The 27,081-nt window shown below is 33.8% G+C and overlaps 1 protein-coding gene across 1 annotated transcript; it reads left to right on the top strand.

Annotated features, from left to right (window-relative positions):
• The first annotated feature begins 389 nt into the window (after positions 1–389).
• LOC144854536 (uncharacterized) lies at positions 390–27,081 on the top strand. Its single transcript, XM_078712484.1, has 44 exons — positions 390–547; positions 2,245–2,576; positions 3,066–3,210; positions 3,664–3,699; positions 4,298–4,581; positions 4,919–5,066; positions 5,523–5,860; positions 6,112–6,256; positions 6,491–6,789; positions 7,618–7,753; positions 7,852–7,899; positions 8,242–8,558; positions 8,909–9,053; positions 9,299–9,609; positions 9,874–10,021; positions 10,361–10,668; positions 10,988–11,132; positions 11,466–11,864; positions 12,099–12,218; positions 12,416–12,573; positions 12,949–13,045; positions 13,519–13,675; positions 14,059–14,124; positions 14,782–15,026; positions 15,210–15,578; positions 15,858–16,286; positions 16,543–16,749; positions 16,913–17,000; positions 17,221–17,387; positions 20,491–20,655; positions 20,867–20,977; positions 21,219–21,335; positions 21,515–21,634; positions 21,858–22,013; positions 22,097–22,213; positions 22,390–22,506; positions 22,881–22,986; positions 23,246–23,353; positions 23,468–23,539; positions 23,784–23,855; positions 24,284–24,355; positions 24,853–24,924; positions 25,200–26,239; positions 26,657–27,081. The coding sequence occupies exons 1-44, from the start codon at positions 472–474 to the stop codon at positions 27,079–27,081; spliced, it is 8,733 nt and encodes a 2,910-aa protein (XP_078568610.1). The 5' UTR covers positions 390–471.

The following is a 27,081-nucleotide window of genomic DNA, read 5'->3' as shown; positions in this document are numbered from 1 at the left end:
TCATTAAATCTACGACTGTTTACTGTAAATGTGGTGTGCGACTGAATATGACTTTTTATTTAACCCTACACCGACAATGGACCTTCAGAATTGCCGTGGTGGTGATATGTAATAAAAATGTACAATAAATTGCTATACGGTCACGTTCATTTGAACAAGTACAGTTACCTGGCCGAGTTGGACAACAAATATACCTAAAAGTAATGACCATGCATCGGTTGATTTGATTGGATGCTTGTCAGGAAATAATAAAAGATATTTGATTCGACCTTGATTTGGACGGAGGATTGCGATTACATGCACTCATTCTCTACACTCCATTGTGACAAGGTATTCATATATTGTTCACTGATCAGAGGCTGTGTTATTTGTCGATTCACTCAACCAGTTAATGAGTTCTGAATTTAGTTCAAAACACCATTCCTTGGGTATTGTGTGTTATACATTTTGTAGTTGTGTGAAGTTGTGGAGATGCGTTGGCAGGCTCAATCACAGTGGATTATTATAACTATATGTCTTTTTACGGTGACTCCGTCTAACACCCAATGTGAGTATGATTATACAAATTATCTGAGTATTGCATAAGGCACTTGGTTTACCTCATTTGCCTGATATATAAATAAAAACGAATATGACACATGATACAGGTATGTGTGTCTAAACGATGAGGTAGGCCTGGTTTATACTGTGATTATGGATGGATAAGTGCTAAAAACACAAGTAGTAGTAGTAGTGATGTTGTGTGACTGATTCCGAGAAGAAATCAGTAGTTTACGACGCGTCTTAGCTGTTTAAAGAATGTAGGCCTAGGTATACGTGGTACGGATTCACTATGTTTATACAATATTTATACTGTTGTTACACGGTGGACCGAATGATTTCGTCAGTTGTTACCGTACCGGTATTTACTGAACTGACATGTATAGAGTTTTCTACAAATGTATTGACTATTAAACATATAACAATATTTAACATCTTGTAAGTGATACGTTGGAATTAAATGAAAATTATTGTTATACCATTCTCCATGATATTATTTATATTGGTATATTAATTGTCGGCAGAGTAATACTAATAGAAAGCCATACTCTGGTAGTTGCCTCCCCATCGCAAATTGATTAGACCCTAGCAAAGACGATATGAACGTTATTATGCCTAATATGATTAATTCCTGATTATGCAAATGTGTGTTATTCAGGTGGCTGCTTTGCATTATAGGCACAATTTATTTAAACCAACTTTGTCCTGCCTCATTGTCGATTTATTTTTGTTTTATTGTCTGGGGCGGCAGCCTAATTACAGCTAATGACATGGGTCTCTTAGAGAGAATTCGTAAAAAATTTAATAAAATAGCAAATTTAAACGACATCAAGTCTAAATACGTTGCGATCCTTAAAATGGTAGAGCGTATACTCATACAACCGTCTCATCCCTTATTTTTGGAATACGAAATTCGTCCGTATTAGATCTCTTTACACTCGCTGGTAGATACTGAAAGTCATTTATTCCGAACTCCATAACTCTATATAACAGCAAAACATCTAGATAAGATTAGTATAACTATAAACTGTGTTTCACTGTAGGCATTATGGCAATGTGTTGTTACTGGAATATTTTCCCTGTATGCCTTTGTATCTTTTGATGTGTTTTTTATTATCGTATTGTTTATGTTATATTTAATCTTAAGAGCTTTGTCTGTGTACAAACAACAAGATTTAAATATTTTATATATTTGGTAATAAATGCTGTGCAAGCAGCGCATTCATCATTATTTTGTTTTGTCCTTCAGCTTTGGTAGGCAAGGTACCGTTCATAGTAGGTCTTTATCTTCCATAAAGGATATCCGTCTATTTGTCTGTCATAGTATTAAGTCGGATTAGTTCAATAAACATGGGAAAACAATTTTCCAACATTACTAAAAATGTAAACAAAATAGAAAAATGGAAGTATAATGATATATAACAAAAATAAAATCAACCAAAAAATTGGAAGAGGGTAGGAATTATAGTAGGCCTATCAATAAAGAGGAGAAAGATAATGTGTGCTGTAAAGTTATGTCATTAATGTACTGTGTTCATTTCATCCTGATATACAGGTGCACTGCATTTTAAATTCTTATTTATCTCTTAAACGTCATTCAAACATTATGATTTCCACCATTTCTTTTCTGTTAGGGCAGGATGGGTTGTTAGTGTTTGTTAGTGCAAAATCTGCATTTTCCCTTTCCATTTTGTTATTTAACAGATTGTTATCCCGAGTCTACCGGGCTACAAGATGGTGATCACCAGTTGACTGCTTCAAGTTCTTCTGACAACTCTAATCCAGACAATGCCCGATATGACGTAATACAACCATTGGATTCCCAACAGGTATCATGTTGGCAACCTGCTAGTACCGATGTATTTCCATGGATTCAAGTGGACTTTACCCAATTGTACGATATTTGGAGCATTCAGTTCCAAGAGTGCGGTGGTACCGAGTCTTCAAGCTCTAATGTCATACTAAATGGTGTGGAATACAGTCTAGACGCATCCAGTTTTCAACCATTTTTAGATTCAAACGGAGCTTTATTTGGAGTAAGGATTAATGTTTTGGTGTGTGTGTGTATTTTTTAAATCATAATTCTAGGCCTAGGGCATCGTGTGTGGTATTGTGACTTTTTCGATCAATGCTTTCATCTTTATTGCATGATCCATCATCATTTTCACACTGTTTACTAGACATACAATACCCTTATTTAAATATCCTAGAAGGTTCGTTTATTATTCCTACGTCATCTGTACGGTTTCCGTTAAGCTTGGTTCCCACTTGGACGCAACGAAAGGACGTTAGCCAACCGTAAGTAATTTGACAAATCACGACGCGATGTATCATCCGAATTGTCGCTTTTGATTGGTCGACTCACTTGCGTACTTGCACCTACGTAGTTTCGTTGCTTCAAAGTGGGAACAAAGCTTTTAGGCCTATTATTAACACATAAAAGGCCCACTATCTAATTATTATGTTATTATTTATTTATTTTGTCATGGTTTTCACTATTAAAATTCTATTCTTATTTTGTCCAGCCCGTACGAATTGGTTCCTCGCAATTCGAAACACCCGTCGAATTTTGGAAACCGTTCGTAGCACGTCAACTAAAGTTGAATATTGGAAGCGGGTCAAAGTTCAGATTTGAAGTATTTGGATGTGCCCAGACATCTAATGACTGGTGTAAGTTAATGTGTTGTATGTCATTTAACCTAAGTATAGGAATACCACTCTTTTGATATTCTAAATATAGGCAGCTCATACCTTATCGTAAAAAACAATTGTTGCTTATTTGTTCCAATGGATAACCGCCAAATTACAAGTTACCTAACGCATATGCCTACAGTATATATAACACACAAACTTAGCTAAATCTTATATAACTGTAGCAATGAATAATCTTTATTCCAACTGTGAACTATACAATAGCATTGGAAGCATTGAAAGAGCTTTGTTTACGATATAACAATTATGATGACGAAAGGCACATGCGTTTCTTGTTACGTCATTATAGTTACGTCACTAGGCTACTGTACGGTGATGTTTCGATTGTAAGGGGTTGTATTGAAAAAATGTATATGGTATAATGCAATGAGTAATTTAATTCTTTTAAAAAATCATTTGTTTTTAAATTAGATTGTGACGGCGGAGTTATAGATACAAACGTTTCAGGTAAAATAAACTTATTTATTGTTGCGAATCTTGTAATATGCCTATATTTTAGCAGTATGCCTAGTTCTACAAAACTTTTTAATGTCCTAGTAATATACATTTTAAGCAGATCCTTACAGCACGTCAAATAATATAGGATGGAACACGGCTGAAGATTCGATTTCAAACCATTCGCAATTACTTTAATTGGAATTGTGATGTTGGTATACAGTATAATCGAATTGAGATAATTACTCTACGCCTTAATTAACGTTCAACGATATTGATCTTTAGCTTTATAATAGCAATGAAAACATCATTAAAGTGTGGCCTAATTAAATAATGATGATGTTGATTGTTATTTAACATTTGTAGACGACGATAGTGTCGCCAATTGCAATAACTAAATTAAAATGGAATATCATTTATTAAATTAATGTAATAAACAAGCAATTTATAAAGTAAAATATTTTAGAATCTTGTTTAAAAACATGCATGTTTTATAGATTTTTTTGATAGGTGTTAACAAATAAGAATGTTCACGTCATACAATGTATTATTAAAATATGTAATTGACTTGACTACATACTGATTTTGCTAAATGTTGTTTCTAACATAGATGGATTGGTTTGCCCGTATCCTGTGACAGTGGACCTAGAACCTTCCTCCTATGCGGCTGATTCAGAACTAACTGGCAGCGAAGCATGGCGAGCAAGTTTTAATGCGTCTGGAGGATGGAGACCATCGTCTACTAACGATGACACTCAATGCTTATACATATCATTTCCATACAGATTGAGAGTGGAAGGAATTCTTGGACAATTTAACGGACGAGAACAGTTGAATGATCAGTTTTATTTTCAAAGTTCATATGATGGTAGTTCATGGAGCAGAAGTAAATATGTATGTAGTCCAAACAGAAGCACAGTTTGTTTTCACATATTTAAAATAAACGATTCCCTTTTAATATATCTCTCCTTTTATAGAGGTGTTATTGAATAAATACATTTGTTTTTAGTGTGACATCATTCAAATGTTAATAACACTCACTATAATACAAAAGTGTGGTAAGAAAAGTAAGTAAAATTAAATACAGGGCTCTTTGTACGACGATCGTGTATGTACTTCATGGTCGTATTGTAATATTTTTGATGATCATGGTTTTAGTTTTCACAAATTCCTCATGTAGAAATCCATTTGATTAATAAGTTGTATACATACTGTATTGTATTGATTATAGGTATTGAGCAGTGACGTAAGTGGTTGTACCAGGAGAACGTATTTCGATATTCCTGAGATATCGCTACAGGTTCGTGTATGCTGGTTGTCTCCTTCACGCTTGTTCTCTGGAAGACTTAGCGTGGAATTACTTGGATGTTTATATACAGGTAAAATTATTATGCTGGGAGAAGTGGAGACACTGGAGATGTTGAAGAAGATAATGATAGTGATGACATGACTGATGAATGCAATGATGACGTTGAAGAAGATAATGATGGTGAAGTATACGAGGTTTATCATACCAATTAGTGATGACATGAGTGATGAATGCAATGATCATGTTGAAGAAGATAAATGATGGTGAAGTATACGAGGTTTATCATACCAATTAGTGATGACATGAGTGATGAATGCAGTGATGACGTTGAAGAAGATAATGATGGTGAAGTATACGAGGTTTATCATACCAATTAGTGATGACATGAGTGATGAATGCAATGATGATGTTGAAGAAGATAATGATGAAGATGATGATGACGATGATGATGATGATGATGATGATGATGATCATCATATACGATTGCAGTTATTTAAAATTTGACTTTTTTCTCAAACTGTTTCAGATTGTTTGACTCCTCTAAGAATCAATCAACAACAGATGAATTTTAATGCTCTTATCGCCACCTCAAGTAATCAAGATAGCCGACATGATGGAGTATCCTCAGCTATTGATGTTATTGGAAGACTTGGTCTTGGTTGGATCCCATCTTCTTCCGATGACAGTCAATACTTTGAAGTTTTCATTAGTAATCCACGTATAATATACGCTCTATTACTACAAGGTTGTTCCTCAGAAGAGAAATGGGTCTTGTCGTATAAACTTGGTTACCAAAGGCCTTTGAAAATGTACATGCAATTTTTATATGAAAATGAGAATGACGCACCTAAACAAGTGGAACAGGTAATTTTTACAAGATTTTTAACAATTTTAATTTCCCATATTTTAAATGATGATACCTTAACCCAAATACTTATAGACAATAATTAATAAAAGCTTTATAAACCATTTGTGACTATGACATTTTTTGGGGAAAAGTTTTCTTTGGTGTCAAACCAGGTAAAACATTTTGTGACCTGAAATTTCGTGAACTCTCAGTTCACATTTCTACAAAGGCAGCTTAATTATATAATACAATTTGCTTTTTGTGTCAGATATTTGAAGGTAATATGGATCACAATAGTATAGTGAAGAACATCCTGCCATATTCAGTAACCAGTGATATCCTACGCGTCATACCGGTCACGTGGCAGAATGATATATGTCTACGACTTGACGTCATCACTGGTATTAATGCAGGTAACAAAGGTTCTATTCAGAGTGATAATATCTTTGATTTCATTTGTTTACTTTTCAGTGCACTGAAGATGTACTAAGTTCTTTAAAATATTATAATTTGTATTTATATATATTAACCATGTATAACCGTATTCTAACAATTACTTATTATACTAATAATAATAATTATTATTATTGCTAATAATATTGTAATTCAATAACTTACATAACAATGGATGTATTTATTTTTAATAGACTGTTTAACGGCAATTGAACCAATAAGTATTGAACAAGTGAGTGCCACTAAGGAGGACATTAATTACCCATCATCATACGTATTTACAAGCTGTTGGTTAGGCACCGAATTTGATGATCAACCTTTTGAAAATTGGCTACAGCTTGATTTGTATCAAGACTACCTTATTACAGCAGTCAATTTTGACTGGATAGAATATGAGGCAAAATCTGGGTTTGAAACTAAGGCTTACCGTATCAGTTATAAGTCAAACACTCAAGAAGAATGGAAATTATACATAGATCAAGATGCAAATCAGGTAGGCCTAAATATTTATCAACATTCAAGCTTGGTACAACATTATTCAAACTACCTACGTCATTCCATTAACCAGTAATATATAACTCTTTAAAAAATTGATATCCGCGTCTGCTTTTGCGACCTTCTTGTTAGGTTTCTCAAACTGTCTAAGGTCCTGCTTGGCCACATCATTAATGACTTTGCTTCGACTAGTACAGTAACCAAGCAGGACCTTAGACAGTTTGAGAAACTTAACAAGATGGTCGCAAAAGCAGACGCGGATATCAATTTCTTAAAGAATTGTAAAACGTTCGGCGTGTTTCCCAGATTTAATATATAACTAATGTAACAAAATCTTTAAAAAATCATTATTATTATTTATTGTTTGATGGATGCTCGTCTCTCCAATAAAGCCGCAAATGTACTTATATATAATGTAAATAAATGACAGTAATTATAATAAGGTATGCGTCTGAGAAAGTGTCTGTGAGGTGTGTCTGGACTCTGCTGAGACTGTAGTGTATATTAGCTTCTGTTCATTAGCATAATGTCATTACATCATCCCTGAGCTTATAACTGATCTTAAGTTGAAACAGGTACCTTGTTGGGTGTTTGATTAATGGTACCTTAATGATAGATACTGTTGTCAAATCTCTTCATTTCGATGGCAAAGGTCTAGGTTAGATAAACGGTATTCCATTAATGGAATAACTGTATCATCTAAACTGGTAAAGCTTAGATTTATGATTATTAAAAGAGTGTAACTATAGCTATCGCAACGACTTTAAATTCTGATATTACATCTCTGATGTTTTTTGTCACTATAACACTATTATTTTTGTTATAGAATATCACAACGTATGATTATCTGGAACTAGATCACCCTTTTACAGCAAGCACATTGAGGATTTCATTAGGATTCGGATGTTTGCGTATAAATAGCATATCTGGATTCGCTATAAATGGTGTTCAACCCCCAAACTGTAGGTTGCATCATTTGCATTTATTTCTTCAGCATAATTTACTATATACAAATAACCTATTTTCGATATATTATAAATGGTATAATTTATTGTAATAGATTGTGAAGGCAGTGTGGACATGGAAGATCAGTTTTTAAGTATTTATGGTAAGTATCCCATCCTTCATAAAAATATTGAAATATAAAAAAAATAAGATGATGATGATGCAGAGGAACCATTGACACCGCTCCGTTCCAGCATTTTGAAGCTTCCACATGAGAGCTCACCGGAACAGAATTCAAAAGAGCTCGAGTGAAAAGAAGAACAATAAAAAAAGTTTTAAAAATTTAACAATAGAACCAAAATAAGAATTAAAAGATGTTGCAAAGAGAAAGAAAGATAAAAGATACAATTATTGCCATAAAAAACAGTAACCAGTTGCGAAAAATATATTTTGTTTAAAACATGTAGCATGAATTTAACGTTTTGTTTTGTCATTTACTTTTCAGACGACTGTCCATTTCCAATTGGACTTGAGTCTGTAAAGGTAAAAGAAAACCAGCTAACAGCTTCCTCTTCTATTGATGTCTACCACTCTCCTAACAGTGGGCGTTTGAATCATTTATATGGCTGGCAGGCCGAATTCAACAACCAAGAGCAATGGTTTCAAATTCAGTTTGACCGACGAGTGATCATGACAGGGTTATTACTACAAGCAAGTGGTAACTGTAAATTGAGGAGGTTCGCTTTACAATTTAGCTACCCATCTGTAGACAATAATGAAATGATGTTTTATGATTATAAAAATATGATGAATTCCATTCAAGTAAGTACTTAAGTTAAGTTATTTAAATATTTGAACCATTTATAGCATTATTCTTTGTACTGCAGTCGTCCTGTAATTGTCATTACAATATTACTCTTAAGAATGTTGTAAACATTTTTTAGAGTAACTTGATAATAAAAGAAAAAAGCATACACATGGAAATTATGAATTTTGTGTGAATGCGTTTTAGATTGATTTAGATTAATAAAATAATCGTACAATAAAACTCGTAATATATAAAGCAGTTATAGTTATAAGAATACTACTTGATTGTTACTTAACTGAATAAGTGATGTTCAAATAAATTGCATCTTTTAATTAATTATGTAATACTATGAATATTTATCTAGGAGTTTTTGGCGTCTGATAGCGTTAACTGCATTGCACGAGTGCCATTAACACCGTATATTCGTGCCAATTATTTAAAAGTATTACCATTGGAATGGGACAACTGTATTGGGTTACGAATGGAAGTTTTAGGTTGCAATGACAAAGGTATATATAATATTTATGATTTTATTGTAAATATCAGAGTCATGCTGGTATGAAAGATAAGAGTACTCTATCCGAGATCTTTATCAACTGACTGCTTGTTTACGGTTGTTGATGATAGAGATCGAATCGTTCGAGTAAGCTCTTAAAAAAAAGACAATCTTATGTTAAAAACATAGAAGCTAAATGAAATTCTTCGATCTTATTGGTATAGATAATTAATATAGTTTTATTTTTAATGTATGCAGAGTGTGACTCAACAGCTGGGATATCATCAGGTGCGATTGTCGATAACTCGTTCACTGCATCTTCAGCTCTAGACGAAAACCATCTTCCATCAGCTGTTCGTTTGGATAGCCTCTCTTATTCAGTATCATGTTGGAGGCCGGATGTATCTGATGATCAACCTTGGATACAAGTCTTCTTTCCTCCTATGACTATCCATGGCATCGTTATGCGAGGATGTGAAAATAATCTTTGGGTTGAAAAGTTTACGCTTCGCTACTCGTACGACAACGAACCTCCTTTAGCTGTACTAGATTCAAATGGATTTATCAAAGTAATATTTTTTATTGTTACACAAATAGTTTTAGTGACTAATTTAGACCAATCTTTGGAAATTAAAAATTCAGATGTTCATCTATAAAGAATGTGTAATCAGGCAAATTTCACTATTCTCTCTGGTGTAATCAATCAATCAATCTATCTATGTAAGTTTTTATACGGCGCCTACAAAGAACAGAGCGCCTAAAAATACTAGCATTAATTTTAGTTTTAAGTTGACGTTTATATAGTCAAAATCAATAATGTGTTTTTTTCTTAGGAATTTTTAGCAAACGTAAATTCCTACGATTTGGCTTACATTGACCTTGGTACAGTACTTGATAATGCCGTCAGTTTGACTATTCGTCCAATACAGTGGTCTGGTGATATCGCCATGTCGTTCGAGATAGTAGCTTGCGAATATAAAGGTAGGTATTCAGTATTACTGCATTATTTGTCCACGTGAATTATACAATTGTTTGGTAACAATAGAAAGAAAACCATTTTACTTAGTTCTTATTAATTAATCCTAAAGGCAATTAGGCCTAATTGTTAATTTCAACAACCATCATTTTTTTTTTGTCTTGGTTAGACTTTTTCCTCTTTTTCATTCATTAAAGGTCATTAGGCCTAAGTGTTTGTGGAACGTGCTATACAACATCAGCATCTGCATATTGTATGCACGACGTACTGACAATACAATCATTATTCAAAATACCTAACCTAAATAAATAATTGAATCCTTCAATATATTTAATATTTACCAGCATGTTCAGGAAGATTAGGAATTGAATCCGGTGAAATTACTGACGACCAGATAGAGATCATGTGGTCTGGAGCTTCGTACCCAGGATCTCTTAGATTGTATGGAGCTATTATAGACCTTAGAGGCTTAACTTCGGCAGCTACGCGTTATGGTTACTACAGAGTATCATTCCCAGATCTGCATATAATACATGGTACAATTACACTTACAACTGTCAATTTTGCATCGCCAGAAGAGTTGATGTTTTGGATTGAATATATGTATCAAAATGAAACCTTAACATACCAAACAATAGACGGTGAAACAGAGGTTTGCGATTTTACTTTTCTCTTCATAAAATTTGTAACTACATTTGTTCAAAAAATGTTTGTTTAGAAATGATTTAGATTAATCTTGGATTACTATAACATTATGCCTATTCCCATCCTGAAGTGATTACCGGTAATAAAGATTAAATTAAAAAGTAAATTATTTTAATGTACATTCAAAACAACATTAAGTTATGTTTATATTCACTCCTAATTCAAAATAAGATTATGAAAACACTCATCATTGATTTTGTTATTATCATATGTATTTTAAGAACATGTATTTAATTAAACTATAACTAAAACATTTTATGTTGTAGATGTTTCTTGGTGGCGTGGTTCAACTAGTCGAAATAACACATTGGTTTGGTCGACCAATCACCACAAACCAACTAACTTTCTACACTTCCTCTGGTACATACCTATCTTACTTACAATTTGAACTATTAGGCTGTTCACTGGCGGGTAAGATAACTTTCTTGTTACTATCTACGTAATGTATTTGTTGGTTGTACAGATTCATATGGCCTTTTAATATTATGTATAAATTTAAACAAGTGGACAAACAGACTGTCACGGATATCAAGGCAAATATGTAGTTGATAATTATATTATAAGTAACTTAACGACGTATTTCTTGCCTTATACATATTTTGTAAATTGTAACGCAATTTAATCTTTTTTGTTTTAAATAATAAATACGTTTTATAAAAGGCACCAAAACATGATATACATACAAATGGTTTATAATTATGTATTTAAATCATGGTCAATAAGTGTATTTTTCCTGTTTTTCAGAAAGAGGCGCCCTTTGTGTTGGAGCTGGCCAAGAAGCATATAATGGCTTTTGCTTCGGAACAGTTGAAAGTAGTGATGAGTCCGCGTGTCATGAAATCTTTTCCGCTGGGGCTCAAAGGGCAATTGTCCGTTCAGTAGATGAAGCACATTTCATTCAAATTTCTAATCCGTTCAGACGTGATACGTATAATCTGTATATTATTGGAGCATCTAGTAATGCTATGGGAGAGCTTGTGTGGGTAGATTCAACACCGGTACTTTACAGTAATTTTAGAGATCAACCAGTTGTGATAAATGACAACCAATGCGTTGCCCTCGATGGTTTAGACAATCAGGACTGGAATCTATTTGATTGTGATGATAACTTATCAGCATCTAGAGCAACTCTCTGTCAGATTGGTAAGATTTTGTTCAAAAATGTTAATTATTAGTTAATTATTTTTAGGTTAACCCATACTATAGTATTCAGGAAATAGACATATCATTCTATTGTTTGTATGTAGCTTATATCAGCTTCTGCTTTTACGGAATTTTTCGAGAGCTCGATCGAGAGAGTCCTTGATTAACATAGTATAAATAGAACAATCATAAAGTACTTAATTAAACAATACTACATTATTAAATAATTTACAGATCTTGACGAGTGTGTTAGAGATGACTTGTGTTCACACGATTGTGTAAACACACCTGGAGCATACTACTGTACGTGTCCAGAACATTATTACATTGCAGATGATGGTAGTACTTGTCAAAGTAAATACGTTTTCATTTTGTTTTGTTCATAATACTCCTTTGCTTAGTTTGTGTATTTAATGTAACGTAGTGATATGTAATGTTGTGGTAGCAAACACCATTGACAAACGATGCAAAAGGACTTGCATGCACACCTTTCTGAATTATTGCGAATAATTAAAATAAAACTGTATTATAGAATTTATTTTTATTTCAAGGTGGTTGTACAATATTGTCAGGAACTATGGACGACGTAAGATGGGTTAATTTAGATTCAAATAATCAATGTTATACTGTACTTGATGATTTAACAAATGAGATGGACGCTTTGGAAATGTGTCAAGAAATGAATGCACTATTAGCCAATAGTTCATCTGTAAGTAACTTATACATATGCAGATGATGCCTTTAGTTCATCTGTAAGTAACTTATACATATGCAGATGATGCCTTTATATTTAGCCAATAGTTCATCTGTAAGTAACTTATACATATGCAGATGATTTTAACAAAAATGCCAAAAAATACCCAGAAAAAAATGGTGTCGTATAATTTAGGCTAAGTCAATAGTAAAAATCGATGTCAGAAAGTGATTTTGTCCGTCGAACGAATTCATTGGTACTTACTTACTTACTTTGTCTGTCGAACGAATTCATTGGTACTTACTTACTTTGTCTGTTAGTAGGTACTTTTGCCTAAAGTACGATCAGTGGTATTAAGCTTAACAAACTCATACATTTTATTATTTTTAGATTTACGGATCTAGTACATCTTGCAGAACTTCAGATGCCATGACAACGGTTCCTCCGGATTCTGTAGTTGATTGCGGTCTGTATGCTTGTATTAAAGGTGATGTTATTTTAATCAACTGGTATGATGTAGACTTAAACAATTAAGTTGATTGAACATCCATGTTTTCAATTGAATACGATCAAATCTTGTTTTTTATTTGAGCAAAAAATTACGGTTATATTCTGTAAACAAAAATTGGATCGAAAATTGTTTACCTGAAAAAAACTGTAATTTAAAGTAAAAAAAATAGTCAAAATGACTGCCAGCCAATGAGTTGTCATTGAATTTAACCGCTTATTTTGTCTTTTTATAAGTGAAAGCGTTATTTTGTTGGAGTCTTTTCTACGGAGTGGTTAACTTTATAAAAACTACAAAATGAAATATTCAAAGTCTGATTTTATTAATTTTCATTTTTCATGTTTTTGGGGGATAATACATCTTTAAATATATAAATTCACTGAAACTACATAAAGATGTAAACTTTGAATACATTTATAATGATATATTTTTTGTGTCTATTTTTACAACAGAATTCACCGTATTGATGTGTTATGACATGAACCCAAATAGTTCAGTGACATTTGATGATGGTTATGGGTTTATAGGGTGTTTTCATTTTGCACCTTTCTTTAATATCAACACCAAATGGACGTTTGAAGTTTGTGTTAATAGCTCAAAATATGTCCAGTAAGTTGGATGATTTGATACCACTGTTGATCTTTAATGCTTGCTATTTCTGTTGTGTGTCTATACGTCCTGCATTGTGTCTATACGTCCTGCATTGTGTCTATACGTCCTGCATTGTGTCTATACGTCCTGTATTGTGTCTAAACGTCCTGCATTGTGTCTATACGTCCTGCATTGTGTTTCTTGTACCATTTAATACCATTTTATCTTCTCAGCCATTTGCCTCTTCCTTCACTTAATTCATCTATACTGTACTTTCATAGTCATATCTTAACATGTATTCGTATTGTATTTATTTGTTTACTATATTATATTGTATGTTAAAAGAAGGAAATAAATGCTTTATTGAAATTGAAAATCTTTATTCCGATTTTCACTTATAGAAGAAAACAAAACAATAACTTAAAACATAGGCCCAAAGGATTAAAGAAAAGAAAATTTGCCTTAAGGTAACTACTGCTACACAATACATTTATGTTCTTAACAAAACGGCAAAACAATTCTAAAAATTAAGGTACATACTGCAGTATACTAATACATTTTTGTTACATTTTGTTAGATTATTTGTTTTTGCTAAATATCATTTTATAGAAAGATAATTCACATTATATTGTTTGAAGGTTTGCATGGCGAAATTAAATGTTGATGTAAAGTTTGCGGTACACCACGTATATCAAAGCATATTGATCAAAACGTCGAGAAACTCAAAAGCTCTTTTCAGAACTAATATACGTAGTTTACCGCAAACTTTATATCAACATAATTCACAATATTATTGAATATAATATATTTATATATAAATTTATATTTATTTTAAATTTATATTTGCTTTTTCGTTTCTCGTTTTGATAACAATTCATTAACGAGAGCAGAATGTTTAATTTAGGTGTGCCATCAATAATTAAATGTATTGCCACAATGTTATGACCGGTTTTCGTAGGCATGAGTCCATTTACCTATTCATCGTAATGCATGTTTACATGTATCCCACGTGTAACATTAGTTGATATTTCAATGAGAATCTTGCTTTTACGACTTTTGTTGAATGAATAGAACAATAATAATTGATTACAGTCTTTTTTTTACACAACTATTGCTTTTATCAGACTGCATTTCCGTGAAGTGGTTCTTCGATCAGCAGAAGGTGATGGATCACCAATTTGTATTGACAGCGTGGTTGTCAGCGAGGTATCTAATGGCCGTGGAACCAATATAGCAGTAATATGCAATAGCGTTGATGAGTTAAACATTTTAAGCCGATCAAATAAATTAAACATTGTACTCGAAATTGGCGATCTGACAAGTGTTGTTCCTCACAAAATCGGATTTGAAGCATTTTACACAGAATTGGGTAAATATTTATTATTGTAATTAAATATCTGCAAAATAGGACATTAAATACGCTAGTATTATCACTATGATAATGCTACACGTAGTTTACATTCGTCCAACTATATTTACCTTTAATTATTTATCAAAACAGTAGTTATTCGTAAAAAATGCATGCTCAATAAAGATATTACTCGTATCATAGATTGTGAAAGCGAGGAATGCGACTATGGGTGTGGCGTTGAATCGGTGTATACGCAACCCAGCGGATTAATATCAACTCCCAACTTTCCAAGACCAGTTCAAGAGTTTGCAAATTGTCGATTTGACATCCAAGTCGGAAGAGATAAATATATTGAGATTGAGTTTTATAGTTTTGACATTGCTACTAACGTGGATGGGTCATGTAAAGACACGTTAGAAGTATTGGGTGGAGACTCTGTGAGTTTAACTGGTCAAAGATGTGGATCACTAATGCCAACCGTTAGGTCAACCACCAGTACGGTTTTTATTGAACTTATAACTGGACTTGGTGATGAAACTAGAGGATTTGAAGCTTCATACACAACTGTAGGTCAGTTGAATTTATGTTATTTACTAAGCAAAAGCATTATATGCAATAAGATGTGTTATTATTAATTAATTAGTTCTTATTCTTTAATTCTTTAATTCACATCCAACAGCCAAGGGCCAATACCAGGATGTCTTATTATTATTATTTTGAAATAAATTGTTTTGGTCATTTAACACGCTTTGATTTTAGCAACACTGGTACGTTCACCCACTGTACTTGTACAGTATTATCACTCTCATTAAATACAACATTATTATTGTTGTGGCTTATTTTCTATAGATTTTCCTGGATGCAGAGTTGGTACGGATATGTGTAAAAAATGGGACTGTGACAGTTCAAGTGGTATGATAGCTTCTAGGAACTATCCTCATCCTTACGAACCTGATTGTGTGATGGAATGGAATATATATGTATCTATCGGATCATACGTATACTTTGAAATACTTGATGTAGATATCCTACCCGGAGATGCAGAATGTAGAGAAGATTTTATTAGAATATCTATTAGCGAAGGTGGAACTACCAATGACGACGAAGTCAGGCCAAAGTATTGTCAACAGCCTGCAGATGACGATGCTCCAATCACTTCTCTTACTAATTATTTACGTGTAGTATTTGAAACAAATGGAAGAGATGAAGGAACTGGATTTTTGGCACGCTATGAAGAGAGGAAATTTGAACCAAATTTGATTGATAAGAACATAACAGGTAAACCTCTTGTTGTGACTATATCATGGGTTTAAGAGGAGGAACAGTAATAACATTTATAAGATATACAAAATAATACACATCATAACAAGATTTATGTAGAACAAAATTTTAAAAATTTAAATAAATTCTACATCCTATTCACCACCACAGATGAGTTTTTATGTTAATAACAAGATTTATGTTTAAGTAATTCTATATTTGGTATTTAATGGTAATATTACGCTATGGTATTAATTTTAAAAATCCATTTTAGGTTCTTGTCCACAAGGCTGGAGCAAATACAATGAACAGTGTTATTTATTTCAAACGTCTGACGCATTTATGGATTGGAACACAGCTCAGAAAAATTGTGCTTCTATTGGTGGTAATCTTGCAAGTATATGTACATATGATGAAATGCAGTATATTCATTCAATAATTATCAATAAGCCAGAAGCTATTGGAGAATACGTTTATATTGGTAAGATCAAATAAAACTTGAATTTGTGAAATCTTTGAACAGGCATTGCACAACGTTTCCTTCTGCCAATCAGACGGATATTTCAATATTTAATTTTAAAATGGCAGTTTAAAGTACAAAGCTACCTATTACAATAAATACAATATTTTTTAAATTGGAAAAGGTTTGGTACGAGAGTCAGCTGGACGTCAACTTTTTCGTTGGATCGATGGAAGACCAGCCAGCTACATGGATTGGTATTTGTCGTCTTTGTAAGCAACTTTATGATTCATAGTAACATTTAGTACAAATGAAACTCACTTATTTATCGTTTCTGTTTCTAATTAATTCCACAACGTTGGATCAGACTGTACCCATACATTCAGTCATGTTTAGTGTAGTAATAACTTCCAATCTTTTAGTATTTCTAAGACTAACTATAAAACATCACAACGTGTTTGGTAATTTTGTCAATACAATTTTTTTATTCAGATATGCTACCGACGAGTTCGAGTACCACCAACCAGAAAGTAGTAATATCGAATCATGCACTGTAATTGAGATGACGTCAGTGTTAAGAACAGACCAATGGCTAGCTATTGCATGTTCGTTTGAAGGAGGAAGACACTTCATTTGTGAGCAGCCTTTACCCAATTATGGTGAGTACATTTGAAGGAGGAAGACACTTCATTTGTGAGCAGCCTTTACCCAATTATGGTGAGTACATTTGAAGGAGGAAGACACTTCATTTGTGAGCAGCCTTTACCCAGTTATGGTGAGTACATTTGAAGGAGGAAGACACTTCATTTGTGAGCAGCCTTTACCCAATTATGGTGAGTACATTTGAAGGAGGAAGACACTTCATTTGTGAGCAGCCTTTACCCAATTATGGTGAGTACATTTGAAGGAGGAAGACACTTCATTTGTGAGCAGCCTTTACCCAATTATGGTGAGTACATTTGAAGGAGGAAGACACTTCATTTGTGAGCAGCCTTTACCCAGTTATGGTGAGTACATTTGAAGGAGGAAGACACTTCATTTGTGAGCAGCCTTTACCCAGTTATGGTGAGTACATTTGAAGGAGGAAGACACTTCATTTGTGAGCAGCCTTTACCCAGTTATGGTGAGTACATTTGAAGGAGGAAGACACTTCATTTGTGAGCAGCCTTTACCCAGTTATGGTGAGTACATTTGAAGGAGGAAGACACTTCATTTGTGAGCAGCCTTTACCCAGTTATGGTGAGTACATTTGAAGGAGGAAGACACTTCATTTGTGAGCAGCCTTTACCCAGTTATGGTGAGTACATTTGAAGGAGGAAGACACTTCATTTGTGAGCAGCCTTTACCCAGTTATGGTGAGTACATTTGAAGGAGGAAGACACTTCATTTGTGAGCAGCCTTTACCCAGTTATGGTGAGTACATTTGAAGGAGGAAGACACTTCATTTGTGAGCAGCCTTTACCCAATTATTGCATGTTCGTTTGAAGGAGGAAGACACTTCATTTGTGAGCAGCCTTTACCCAATTATGGTGAGTACATTTGAAGGAGGAAGACACTTCATTTGTGAGCAGCCTTTACCCAATTATGGTGAGTACATTTGAAGGAGGAAGACACTTCATTTGTGAGCAGCCTTTACCCAGTTATGGTGAGTACATTTGAAGGAGGAAGACACTTCATTTGTGAGCAGCCTTTACCCAATTATGGTGAGTACATTTGAAGGAGGAAGACACTTCATTTGTGAGCAGCCTTTACCCAGTTATGGTGAGTACATTTGAAGGAGGAAGACACTTCATTTGTGAGCAGCCTTTACCCAGTTATGGTGAGTACATTTGAAGGAGGAAGACACTTCATTTGTGAGCAGCCTTTACCCAATTATGGTGAGTACATTTGAAGGAGGAAGACACTTCATTTGTGAGCAGCCTTTACCCAGTTATGGTGAGTACATTTGAAGGAGGAAGACACTTCATTTGTGAGCAGCCTTTACCCAGTTATGGTGAGTACATTTGAAGGAGGAAGACACTTCATTTGTGAGCAGCCTTTACCCAGTTATGGTGAGTACATTTGAAGGAGGAAGACACTTCATTTGTGAGCAGCCTTTACCCAATTATGGTGAGTACATTTGAAGGAGGAAGACACTTCATTTGTGAGCAGCCTTTACCCAGTTATGGTGAGTACATTTGAAGGAGGAAGGCACTTCATTTGTGAGCAGCCTTTACCCAGTTATGGTGAGTACATTTGAAGGAGGAAGACACTTCATTTGTGAGCAGCCTTTACCCAGTTATGGTGAGTACATTTGAAGGAGGAAGACACTTCATTTGTGAGCAGCCTTTACCCAGTTATGGTGAGTACATTTGAAGGAGGAAGGCACTTCATTTGTGAGCAGCCTTTACCCAGTTATGGTGAGTACATTTGAAGGAGGAAGACACTTCATTTGTGAGCAGCCTTTACCCAGTTATGGTGAGTACATTTGAAGGAGGAAGACACTTCATTTGTGAGCAGCCTTTACCCAGTTATGGTGAGTACATTTGAAGGAGGAAGACACTTCATTTGTGAGCAGCCTTTACCCAATTATGGTGAGTACATTTGAAGGAGGAAGACACTTCATTTGTGAGCAGCCTTTACCCAGTTATGGTGAGTACATTTGAAGGAGGAAGACACTTCATTTGTGAGCAGCCTTTACCCAGTTATGGTGAGTACATTTGAAGGAGGAAGACACTTCATTTGTGAGCAGCCTTTACCCAGTTATGGTGAGTACATTTGAAGGAGGAAGACACTTCATTTGTGAGCAGCCTTTACCCAATTATGGTGAGTACATTTGAAGGAGGAAGGCACTTCATTTGTGAGCAGCCTTTACCCAGTTATGGTGAGTACATTTGAAGGAGGAAGACACTTCATTTGTGAGCAGCCTTTACCCAGTTATGGTGAGTACATTTGAAGGAGGAAGACACTTCATTTGTGAGCAGCCTTTACCCAGTTATGGTGAGTACATTTGAAGGAGGAAGACACTTCATTTGTGAGCAGCCTTTACCCAATTATGGTGAGTACATTTGAAGGAGGAAGACACTTCATTTGTGAGCAGCCTTTACCCAGTTATGGTGAGTACATTTGAAGGAGGAAGACACTTCATTTGTGAGCAGCCTTTACCCAATTATGGTGAGTACATTTGAAGGAGGAAGACACTTCATTTGTGAGCAGCCTTTACCCAGTTATGGTGAGTACATTTGAAGGAGGAAGACACTTCATTTGTGAGCAGCCTTTACCCAGTTATGGTGAGTACATTTGAAGGAGGAAGACACTTCATTTGTGAGCAGCCTTTACCCAATTATGGTGAGTACATTTGAAGGAGGAAGACACTTCATTTGTGAGCAGCCTTTACCCAATTATGGTGAGTACATTTGAAGGAGGAAGACACTTCATTTGTGAGCAGCCTTTACCCAATTATGGTGAGTACATTTGAAGGAGGAAGACACTTCATTTGTGAGCAGCCTTTACCCAGTTATGGTGAGTACATTTGAAGGAGGAAGACACTTCATTTGTGAGCAGCCTTTACCCAATTATTGCATGTTCGTTTGAAGGAGGAAGGGACTTCATTTGTGAGCAGCCTTTACCCAATTATTGCATGTTCATTTGAAGGAGGAAGACACTTCATTTGTGAGCAGCCTTTACCCAATTATGGTGAGTACATTACAGAATCTCAAATTATAAAGAAACAAATCAAATTTATTGAGGATACACAAAACAATAATATTTGTTATTTTACAGTAAACATAGAAGAAGTTGTGTTAAAGGTACCTTCTACTGTAGATATTTCACCCTGTCAAAGTACTCACCAGTTTCAATGTGGATCTGGAGATTGTATTGCGTCTGCGTACGTCTGTGATGAAAATAACGATTGTTTTGACTCAAGCGATGAAGCTGCGTGTGATTGTAAGTTGAAGATCATTAATTCTAATTATAGTTGCCGTTGTTTTCTAAGAATATTTCGATTATGACATTTACAATTTGTTTGTGATGCGTGAGATAATTAATTGCGAACGTGTAGTTGTTTGTCAAAATGTCTTTTGTTTTCAACTGAAGTTTCATAATTCCAATTCAACTTGTATTTTAATAGTTCACCATATTATTATTTTGTTCTCAGTTTCTTCTTGTCCAGATGGTTATGCACTAATAATTAATAACTGTTTATCATTGTCCCTGATATGTGATGGTATAAACCAGTTGAGAGGTGGAGCCGATGAATCTGGTTGTAGTAAGTTTAATTATAATTGTTTCTCCGATTAAGATGTTTACTTCTTTCTTTAGGTCTAACCTATGAATGCCAAGTTTCCTAATAAATTCAGCGAAGTGTAATTTCACTATTCTGTGATAAATCCATTCGTTTCCATTACAAAATATTCCGTTACAATGAAATTCTATCTCTCTTAATCAGTAATTTTATTTCTGTAAGCTTCTTATTTATTCATGTATGTAAATTAAATTGTTTCTTACAGTATTCCCGAGTTGTTCAGAAGATGAGTTCAAATGTCAAACTGGGTTTTGTATTAACAATACTTTAGTTTGCAATGGTGTCACTAATTGTGTCGCTGGAGAAGATGAAGCTGATTGTGGTATGGCATCATTTAAATTCACACAACCATTTCTATTTGTTTGGCCCTTTAAGCAATTTGTTTTTGGAGAATTATTATCTATATTATCTTTACAAAAATGACATAGCAATATTATAATAGTGGTGTTATATTTGATATGTTGTTATCGTTTTCAAATATATTATGTATATTTTTATCAGTGAACTGCGCTGATGGATTTTTCCAGTGTCACGATGGAAGTTGTATTCCAAACCATGCCGTATGTGACGCAACCAAAGATTGTAGAGGAAGAAATTACGAGGACGAACCTGTAGAGTGTTGTAAGTTGCTCTATTTATTTAACTCGGCTATCTCAGTATTATAATGCTTCATAAAATTCCTTGTATTGTATTGACATAGTTTGTCCAGTGGCGTAACGTAGAGGTCTGAAGCCCCCAACTCTAAGTGGCCCTCCAACGCTGAAGGCCTCTGATGTTTTGTCGACATATTTCAATGCCTGTTTTTCCTCTGGGCACTGCAATAATGATATTTTTTTTTTTACAGACTATAACGAAGCCTCTAACAATACCTATTGCTTAGAAAGCGAGGAGATGTGTAAGAATGGTGCTTGTATCAGCAAAGATCTTAAATGCTTGTATGATGTAGATCAATACAGCATTCAAGTTGGATGCAGAGATTCTACACATCTGGGCTCGTGTCGTAAGTACAACAAATGATTACGTGTTTATTCTCACTGAACTAATCTTCCAGACTTAATACTGGTGTTTGTATCTTATTTTTAGAGGATTTTGAATGTCCAGATTATATGTTCAAGTGTCCAAATTCATACTGTATTCCAATGAGGCGTCGATGTGATGAGATATGGGATTGTCCAAACGGAGAAGACGAAACGGGGTGTTGTATGTATTAAAACAATGCTATTATAAGTACACAATATTACCTAATATAAGTACCATAAAATTAAGATTGAAAATGTGTAAATATAAGATTTTATCTCTACATAGTATTCTTTTATTACAGAATCAAATAAACCATTGTAGTAGGCTTACAGTATTCTTTATTTTATCTTCTTTAGCTTCTTATACATGTTCTGATTACTACCATTGTCGATCATCCCAGCAGTGCTTGTCTCCAATGGAGGTTTGTGATGGTGTCAAACACTGTCCGCTTGGTGATGATGAACAGTTTTGTGGTAAGAAAACTATTACGAATATATTGTCATGTCTGTTCAAAAACCCCGAGTAAGAATAATATACTAGCTAATTCTAATTTTGTTTTGTGGTAAGAAAGCTATTAAAAATATATTATGTCTGTTGTCACCCTGTATTATCAGCTAATTCTAATAAGATTGATTTCGGTAACCCTTTATCCATGTTGTCTTTCCTAGACATATCCTGTCCATCAAGCTGTACATGCACAGGGTTTGTAGTACAATGTCCTACAACATTAACCCTTAATATCCATGTTGTCTTTCCTAGACATATCCTGTCCAAGCTGTACATGACCAGGATTTGTAGTACAATGTCCTACAACATTAACCCTTAATATCCATGTTGTCTTTCCTAGACATATCCTGTCCATCAAGCTGTACATGCACAGGATTTGTAGTACAATGTCCTACAACATTAACTATCGCAGATCTACAACTTATTCCAGCTTCTGTTAGATTCCTGTAAGTAAAGACTTAAATGTGATTCAAAGGGCATATGTCTGAATAATAATGATTATTTTAAAATGCAGTAAGGTGTGTTTTCTTCCTGTATTTATTTCTAATGTTATTTAACCCCTCCGACAAACATTGTAAATATTCTCCCACTGGAAAAAAGGTGATTCACACTCCCTGGCGTCTCCACTAAATAACAGTACATTAATCCAACAACATTCTGAAGAAGTAGTAAATTAGTTTGATGTATCGATGCTATGTTTTTCAGAGATTTAAGTGGAAGTCTACCAATTAGTACAAATGACAAACGTAAGAAAAGAACGATTGTGGAAGACTTTTTAGTCATTCTTGACAAATTTCCGTTTCTTCATACATTGTAAGTATCATTCATTAGTTTTCATAAATTTTCCTCTTGAAGAAATTTAGTTTTTCACAACAACGAACCTAGAAATAATGAAGGAAAGAGTCATTAATAATGTTATATTTTCAGAGATCTATCCGACAACAACATTGAATCACTTAATCCTGGTGGATTTGCATCGCTTATCAATTTGAAGAAACTGTGAGTGTGTTGTCATTAATGTTCGAGTTCGATGTCAAATCAGACTCTTATTAGCATTTGTTGTAGAAATAATATAAGATGCAATGTGTATGGACAAATACACAAGTAAATCATTTACTGTAGTAATAATATTTGATAAACATTTGTAGTGTGTGCTAGCTCAAGTATAATGAATACTCATACGCTGTATAAGAAACACCAGTTTATGAATAAAATATACCTTAATGTATTTAACATTTTATAGAAATCTTTCCGGGAATTCTATTATTCTGTTGGAAGATAACGCATTTCTGGGTCTTACAAAGCTCAACATTCTGTAAGTATTTAACAAAATTATTATAAAGTATTCTAAGCATTCTTACATCGATAAAACAATATAGAGTACATAGAAATATTTAGGAAATCAACTTTCACAAAAACACGAGGTCATCCTCTAAAGTAGAAATAAGGAGACACATTTTTTAGTATTGGAACTCACTTCCGCAAGATGTTGTTTGCGCTTCTTCCATAAATACATTAAAATCTAGTTTAGAGAAAAGTTGGTCTGAACCCCATTTAAACTTTCGCCCATATACAAATTATGAGTTCTCAAGAATGATCAAGAGGGACAAACGAACGTAGTTCTCAAAGTCCTACAGTTCAAGGTAAACATCGCCTCTCAGATTGTTTGTATCAAAAATAATATTAAAACGAAATTAAGACTTACAACACATACACAAATAATATACATATTATTTCTTAAAGGGACATTAGCAACAATGGTCTTATAGAAATTGATAATAACGTATTTATTGACATCAACAACACGATAGAGTTGTAAGTATTTCATCAGTTCTTTATAATTTGTATAATCTAGCCAGGAAATATAAAATTAATTATAACATATAATAAAAAATTAATCCCTCAATTAAAATGTTAATAATTATACGGAACCAAGAATACAGGAAATAACAATGCTACCAGTACACATTAAAGATGTATTGTCCCTTGAAACACAAAAAATGAAGGTCAAAATATTCTAAATTTAAATTGGCCATATCAAAATAATATTAAAGTTATTTACTTTAAGTCGAAAATTCGAGCCAAAAAGAATATTTTGACCTTCATTTTTTGTGCTTCAAGGGACAATACATCTTTAAATGTATTTTTTATACTCATTTTTGGTGAAAGTTAATAACTCTTATGATACTTGACCCACTTTTTTTCGAAATCTTTTTTTTTAAATTTTTTTGGAATTAGTCAAGGGACAATACATCTTTAAGTTATATTTGATTGACCATTATAAACCAAAGTTCAAACCAAAAACATTTCAGATTCATTCAAGGAAACTTAATTGATGAGATAAGCGGTACTGCTTTTGATTCTTTAACGGAGCTGAGGATTTTGTAAGTAACGAATATTAAAGCTAATCTTTTTGTTGTACTCAAAATCAATCACATTTACCATTAAAGACGAAATAAAATGGTATTCAAATTCAACAAACATTTATTTCATCAAATACCATACTACAGTAGTAATATTGGTAGAAATTTGTTGATGATTTTGTATACAGTTTATCACTGTTAATACATGGTAAGTTGTATTGTATTTTTAGATAAATTGTTATAACAGAACTGTTTTTTTATTGGCTGACTATTTATTTATATTGCTTTTGTGTTAGGGTATCTGATGACTACAGGTTTTGTTGCTTGGCAACAACCACCACGTCTTGCACCCCGGAAGCAGACGAGTTTTCATCGTGCGCGGATCTGATGAGACACCAGGCTTTGCGCGTGTTTGTCTGGATTCTAGGTCTCAGTGCTTTTATTGGAAATTTCTGTGTAGTTCTTTGGCGATTTAAAAATAAGCAGAAAAATAAAGTTCAAGGCTACCTGATCCAGAATCTAGCTGTTTCTGATTTTTTCATGGGAATTTATTTATTGGTTATAGCTTCCGCCGACATTTACTATCGGGATAGTTACGTCGTCTATGCCAACCAATGGAGAAACAGTAGACTTTGCAGCTTCGCTGGATTTTTGTCCGTTTTCTCAAGTGAGATGTCTGTATACATTTTGACAGTAATTTCAGTCGATCGTTTCATTTGCATTGTCTTTCCATTTAGTAGATTCAGAATGCGAGGAAAGGGTGCCATCCGTGTCCTCGTTATTGGTTGGCTTGTGGTATTTTTAATCAGCGTTATTCCATTATTTGGTATTGACTATTTTGCTAACTTTTACGGTGTGAATGCAGTTTGTCTTGCTTTGCCCATTACACACCAGGACATTCCTGCTGCTGAGTATACAATCATTGTTTTCTTAGGACTGAATTTGACAAGTTTTCTTGTGATAGCAATTTGCTATGTATCAATGTATATAAACGTTAAAAGATCAGCAAATCGTCTGAAGGACAATATCATAAAAAATGACAGCAAGAGGAAAGAATTGAAAATGGCAACGAAGATGGCAGTGATTGTGTTAACCGATATGTTTTGTTGGTTGCCAATTATCTTAATGGGAATTCTTGCACGTGGTGGAGCTGTGAGCATACCAGGTTCAGTTTATGCATGGACTGCAGTTTTTATTTTACCTTTAAATTCTGCTATAAATCCTCATCTGTACACATTCTCTTCGTATATTACGTTGGAAAAGAAAAAGAAGGCCGTAACATCCAACAATACAGGTTCAACGCCATTTAGTACACCGCTACCTATGAAGAAATTAAGTAAGTACTTACATAATACAAGTATTATCTTTTCCTCGACGTGACTTGCAACATTACATGGCAGGATGATGTAATATGATATGATATGTTTATAATTTTTTATTGTATATCTTTATTTATTTATTTGACTATCCCAATTATATTCCGTCTTTTTTTTCTTTTTGAATCCTTCTAAGTTTTTTTAACTGTCGAGTATATGTCCATAACAGTTTAACCACATAATAAATATCCATATTTTCGATTTTACGAAATTCGAAGGACTCAAACTTATATTTCGTTATTAAGTTGATATTTTAGAAAGAAGTATAATTGTTCTTATTTTAGTTGCCATTTCCAATATACAGCTTCATGAGTGGATTAAAGTTTTGTATAATTTTTATTGTTATTTACTAAAATGTTTATTTTTTTAAATTCAAGATAACATTCCTATGTGGGTTGTACCAGAAAACGCTCAACGAAAGCGTCAGCTCTTACCGTATTTACGCGAATCGTCAACTCAGTCTGTATCTATAGCAAAGAGGTTTAAAGATAGTGAAGGAGGTGGAGTTAAAGATGAAGAAATAGAAGCGATAGAGAAGCAATTCAAAGAGGCGATTACGATTCTTAAAAAGTGTCAGAAAGGACAAAGTAAACTTGCGATTGATAATGTTGCTATTGAAACTGACCATATAAGTAAAAGTGAAGAGGACATAAGTAAAAGTGTTGAAGAGTTAAATACAAGACTTGAAGACAATAGTAATAATCTAGGTGATAAATACAGCGATGGAGATGAAATCAGTAGAGATGAAAATGATGTCATGATAGGTATCAATAACCAAGAAACAGGAAATACAAAATGTTAG

The sequence above is a fragment of the Antedon bifida genome, chromosome 10 (assembly GCF_963402885.1).
Source record: "Antedon bifida chromosome 10, ecAntBifi1.1, whole genome shotgun sequence".
NCBI classification, from domain to species: Eukaryota; Metazoa; Echinodermata; class Crinoidea; order Comatulida; family Antedonidae; genus Antedon; species Antedon bifida.
Note: the sequence above shows the minus strand (reverse complement) of the source record. Positions and strands in the feature narration are given on the sequence as shown.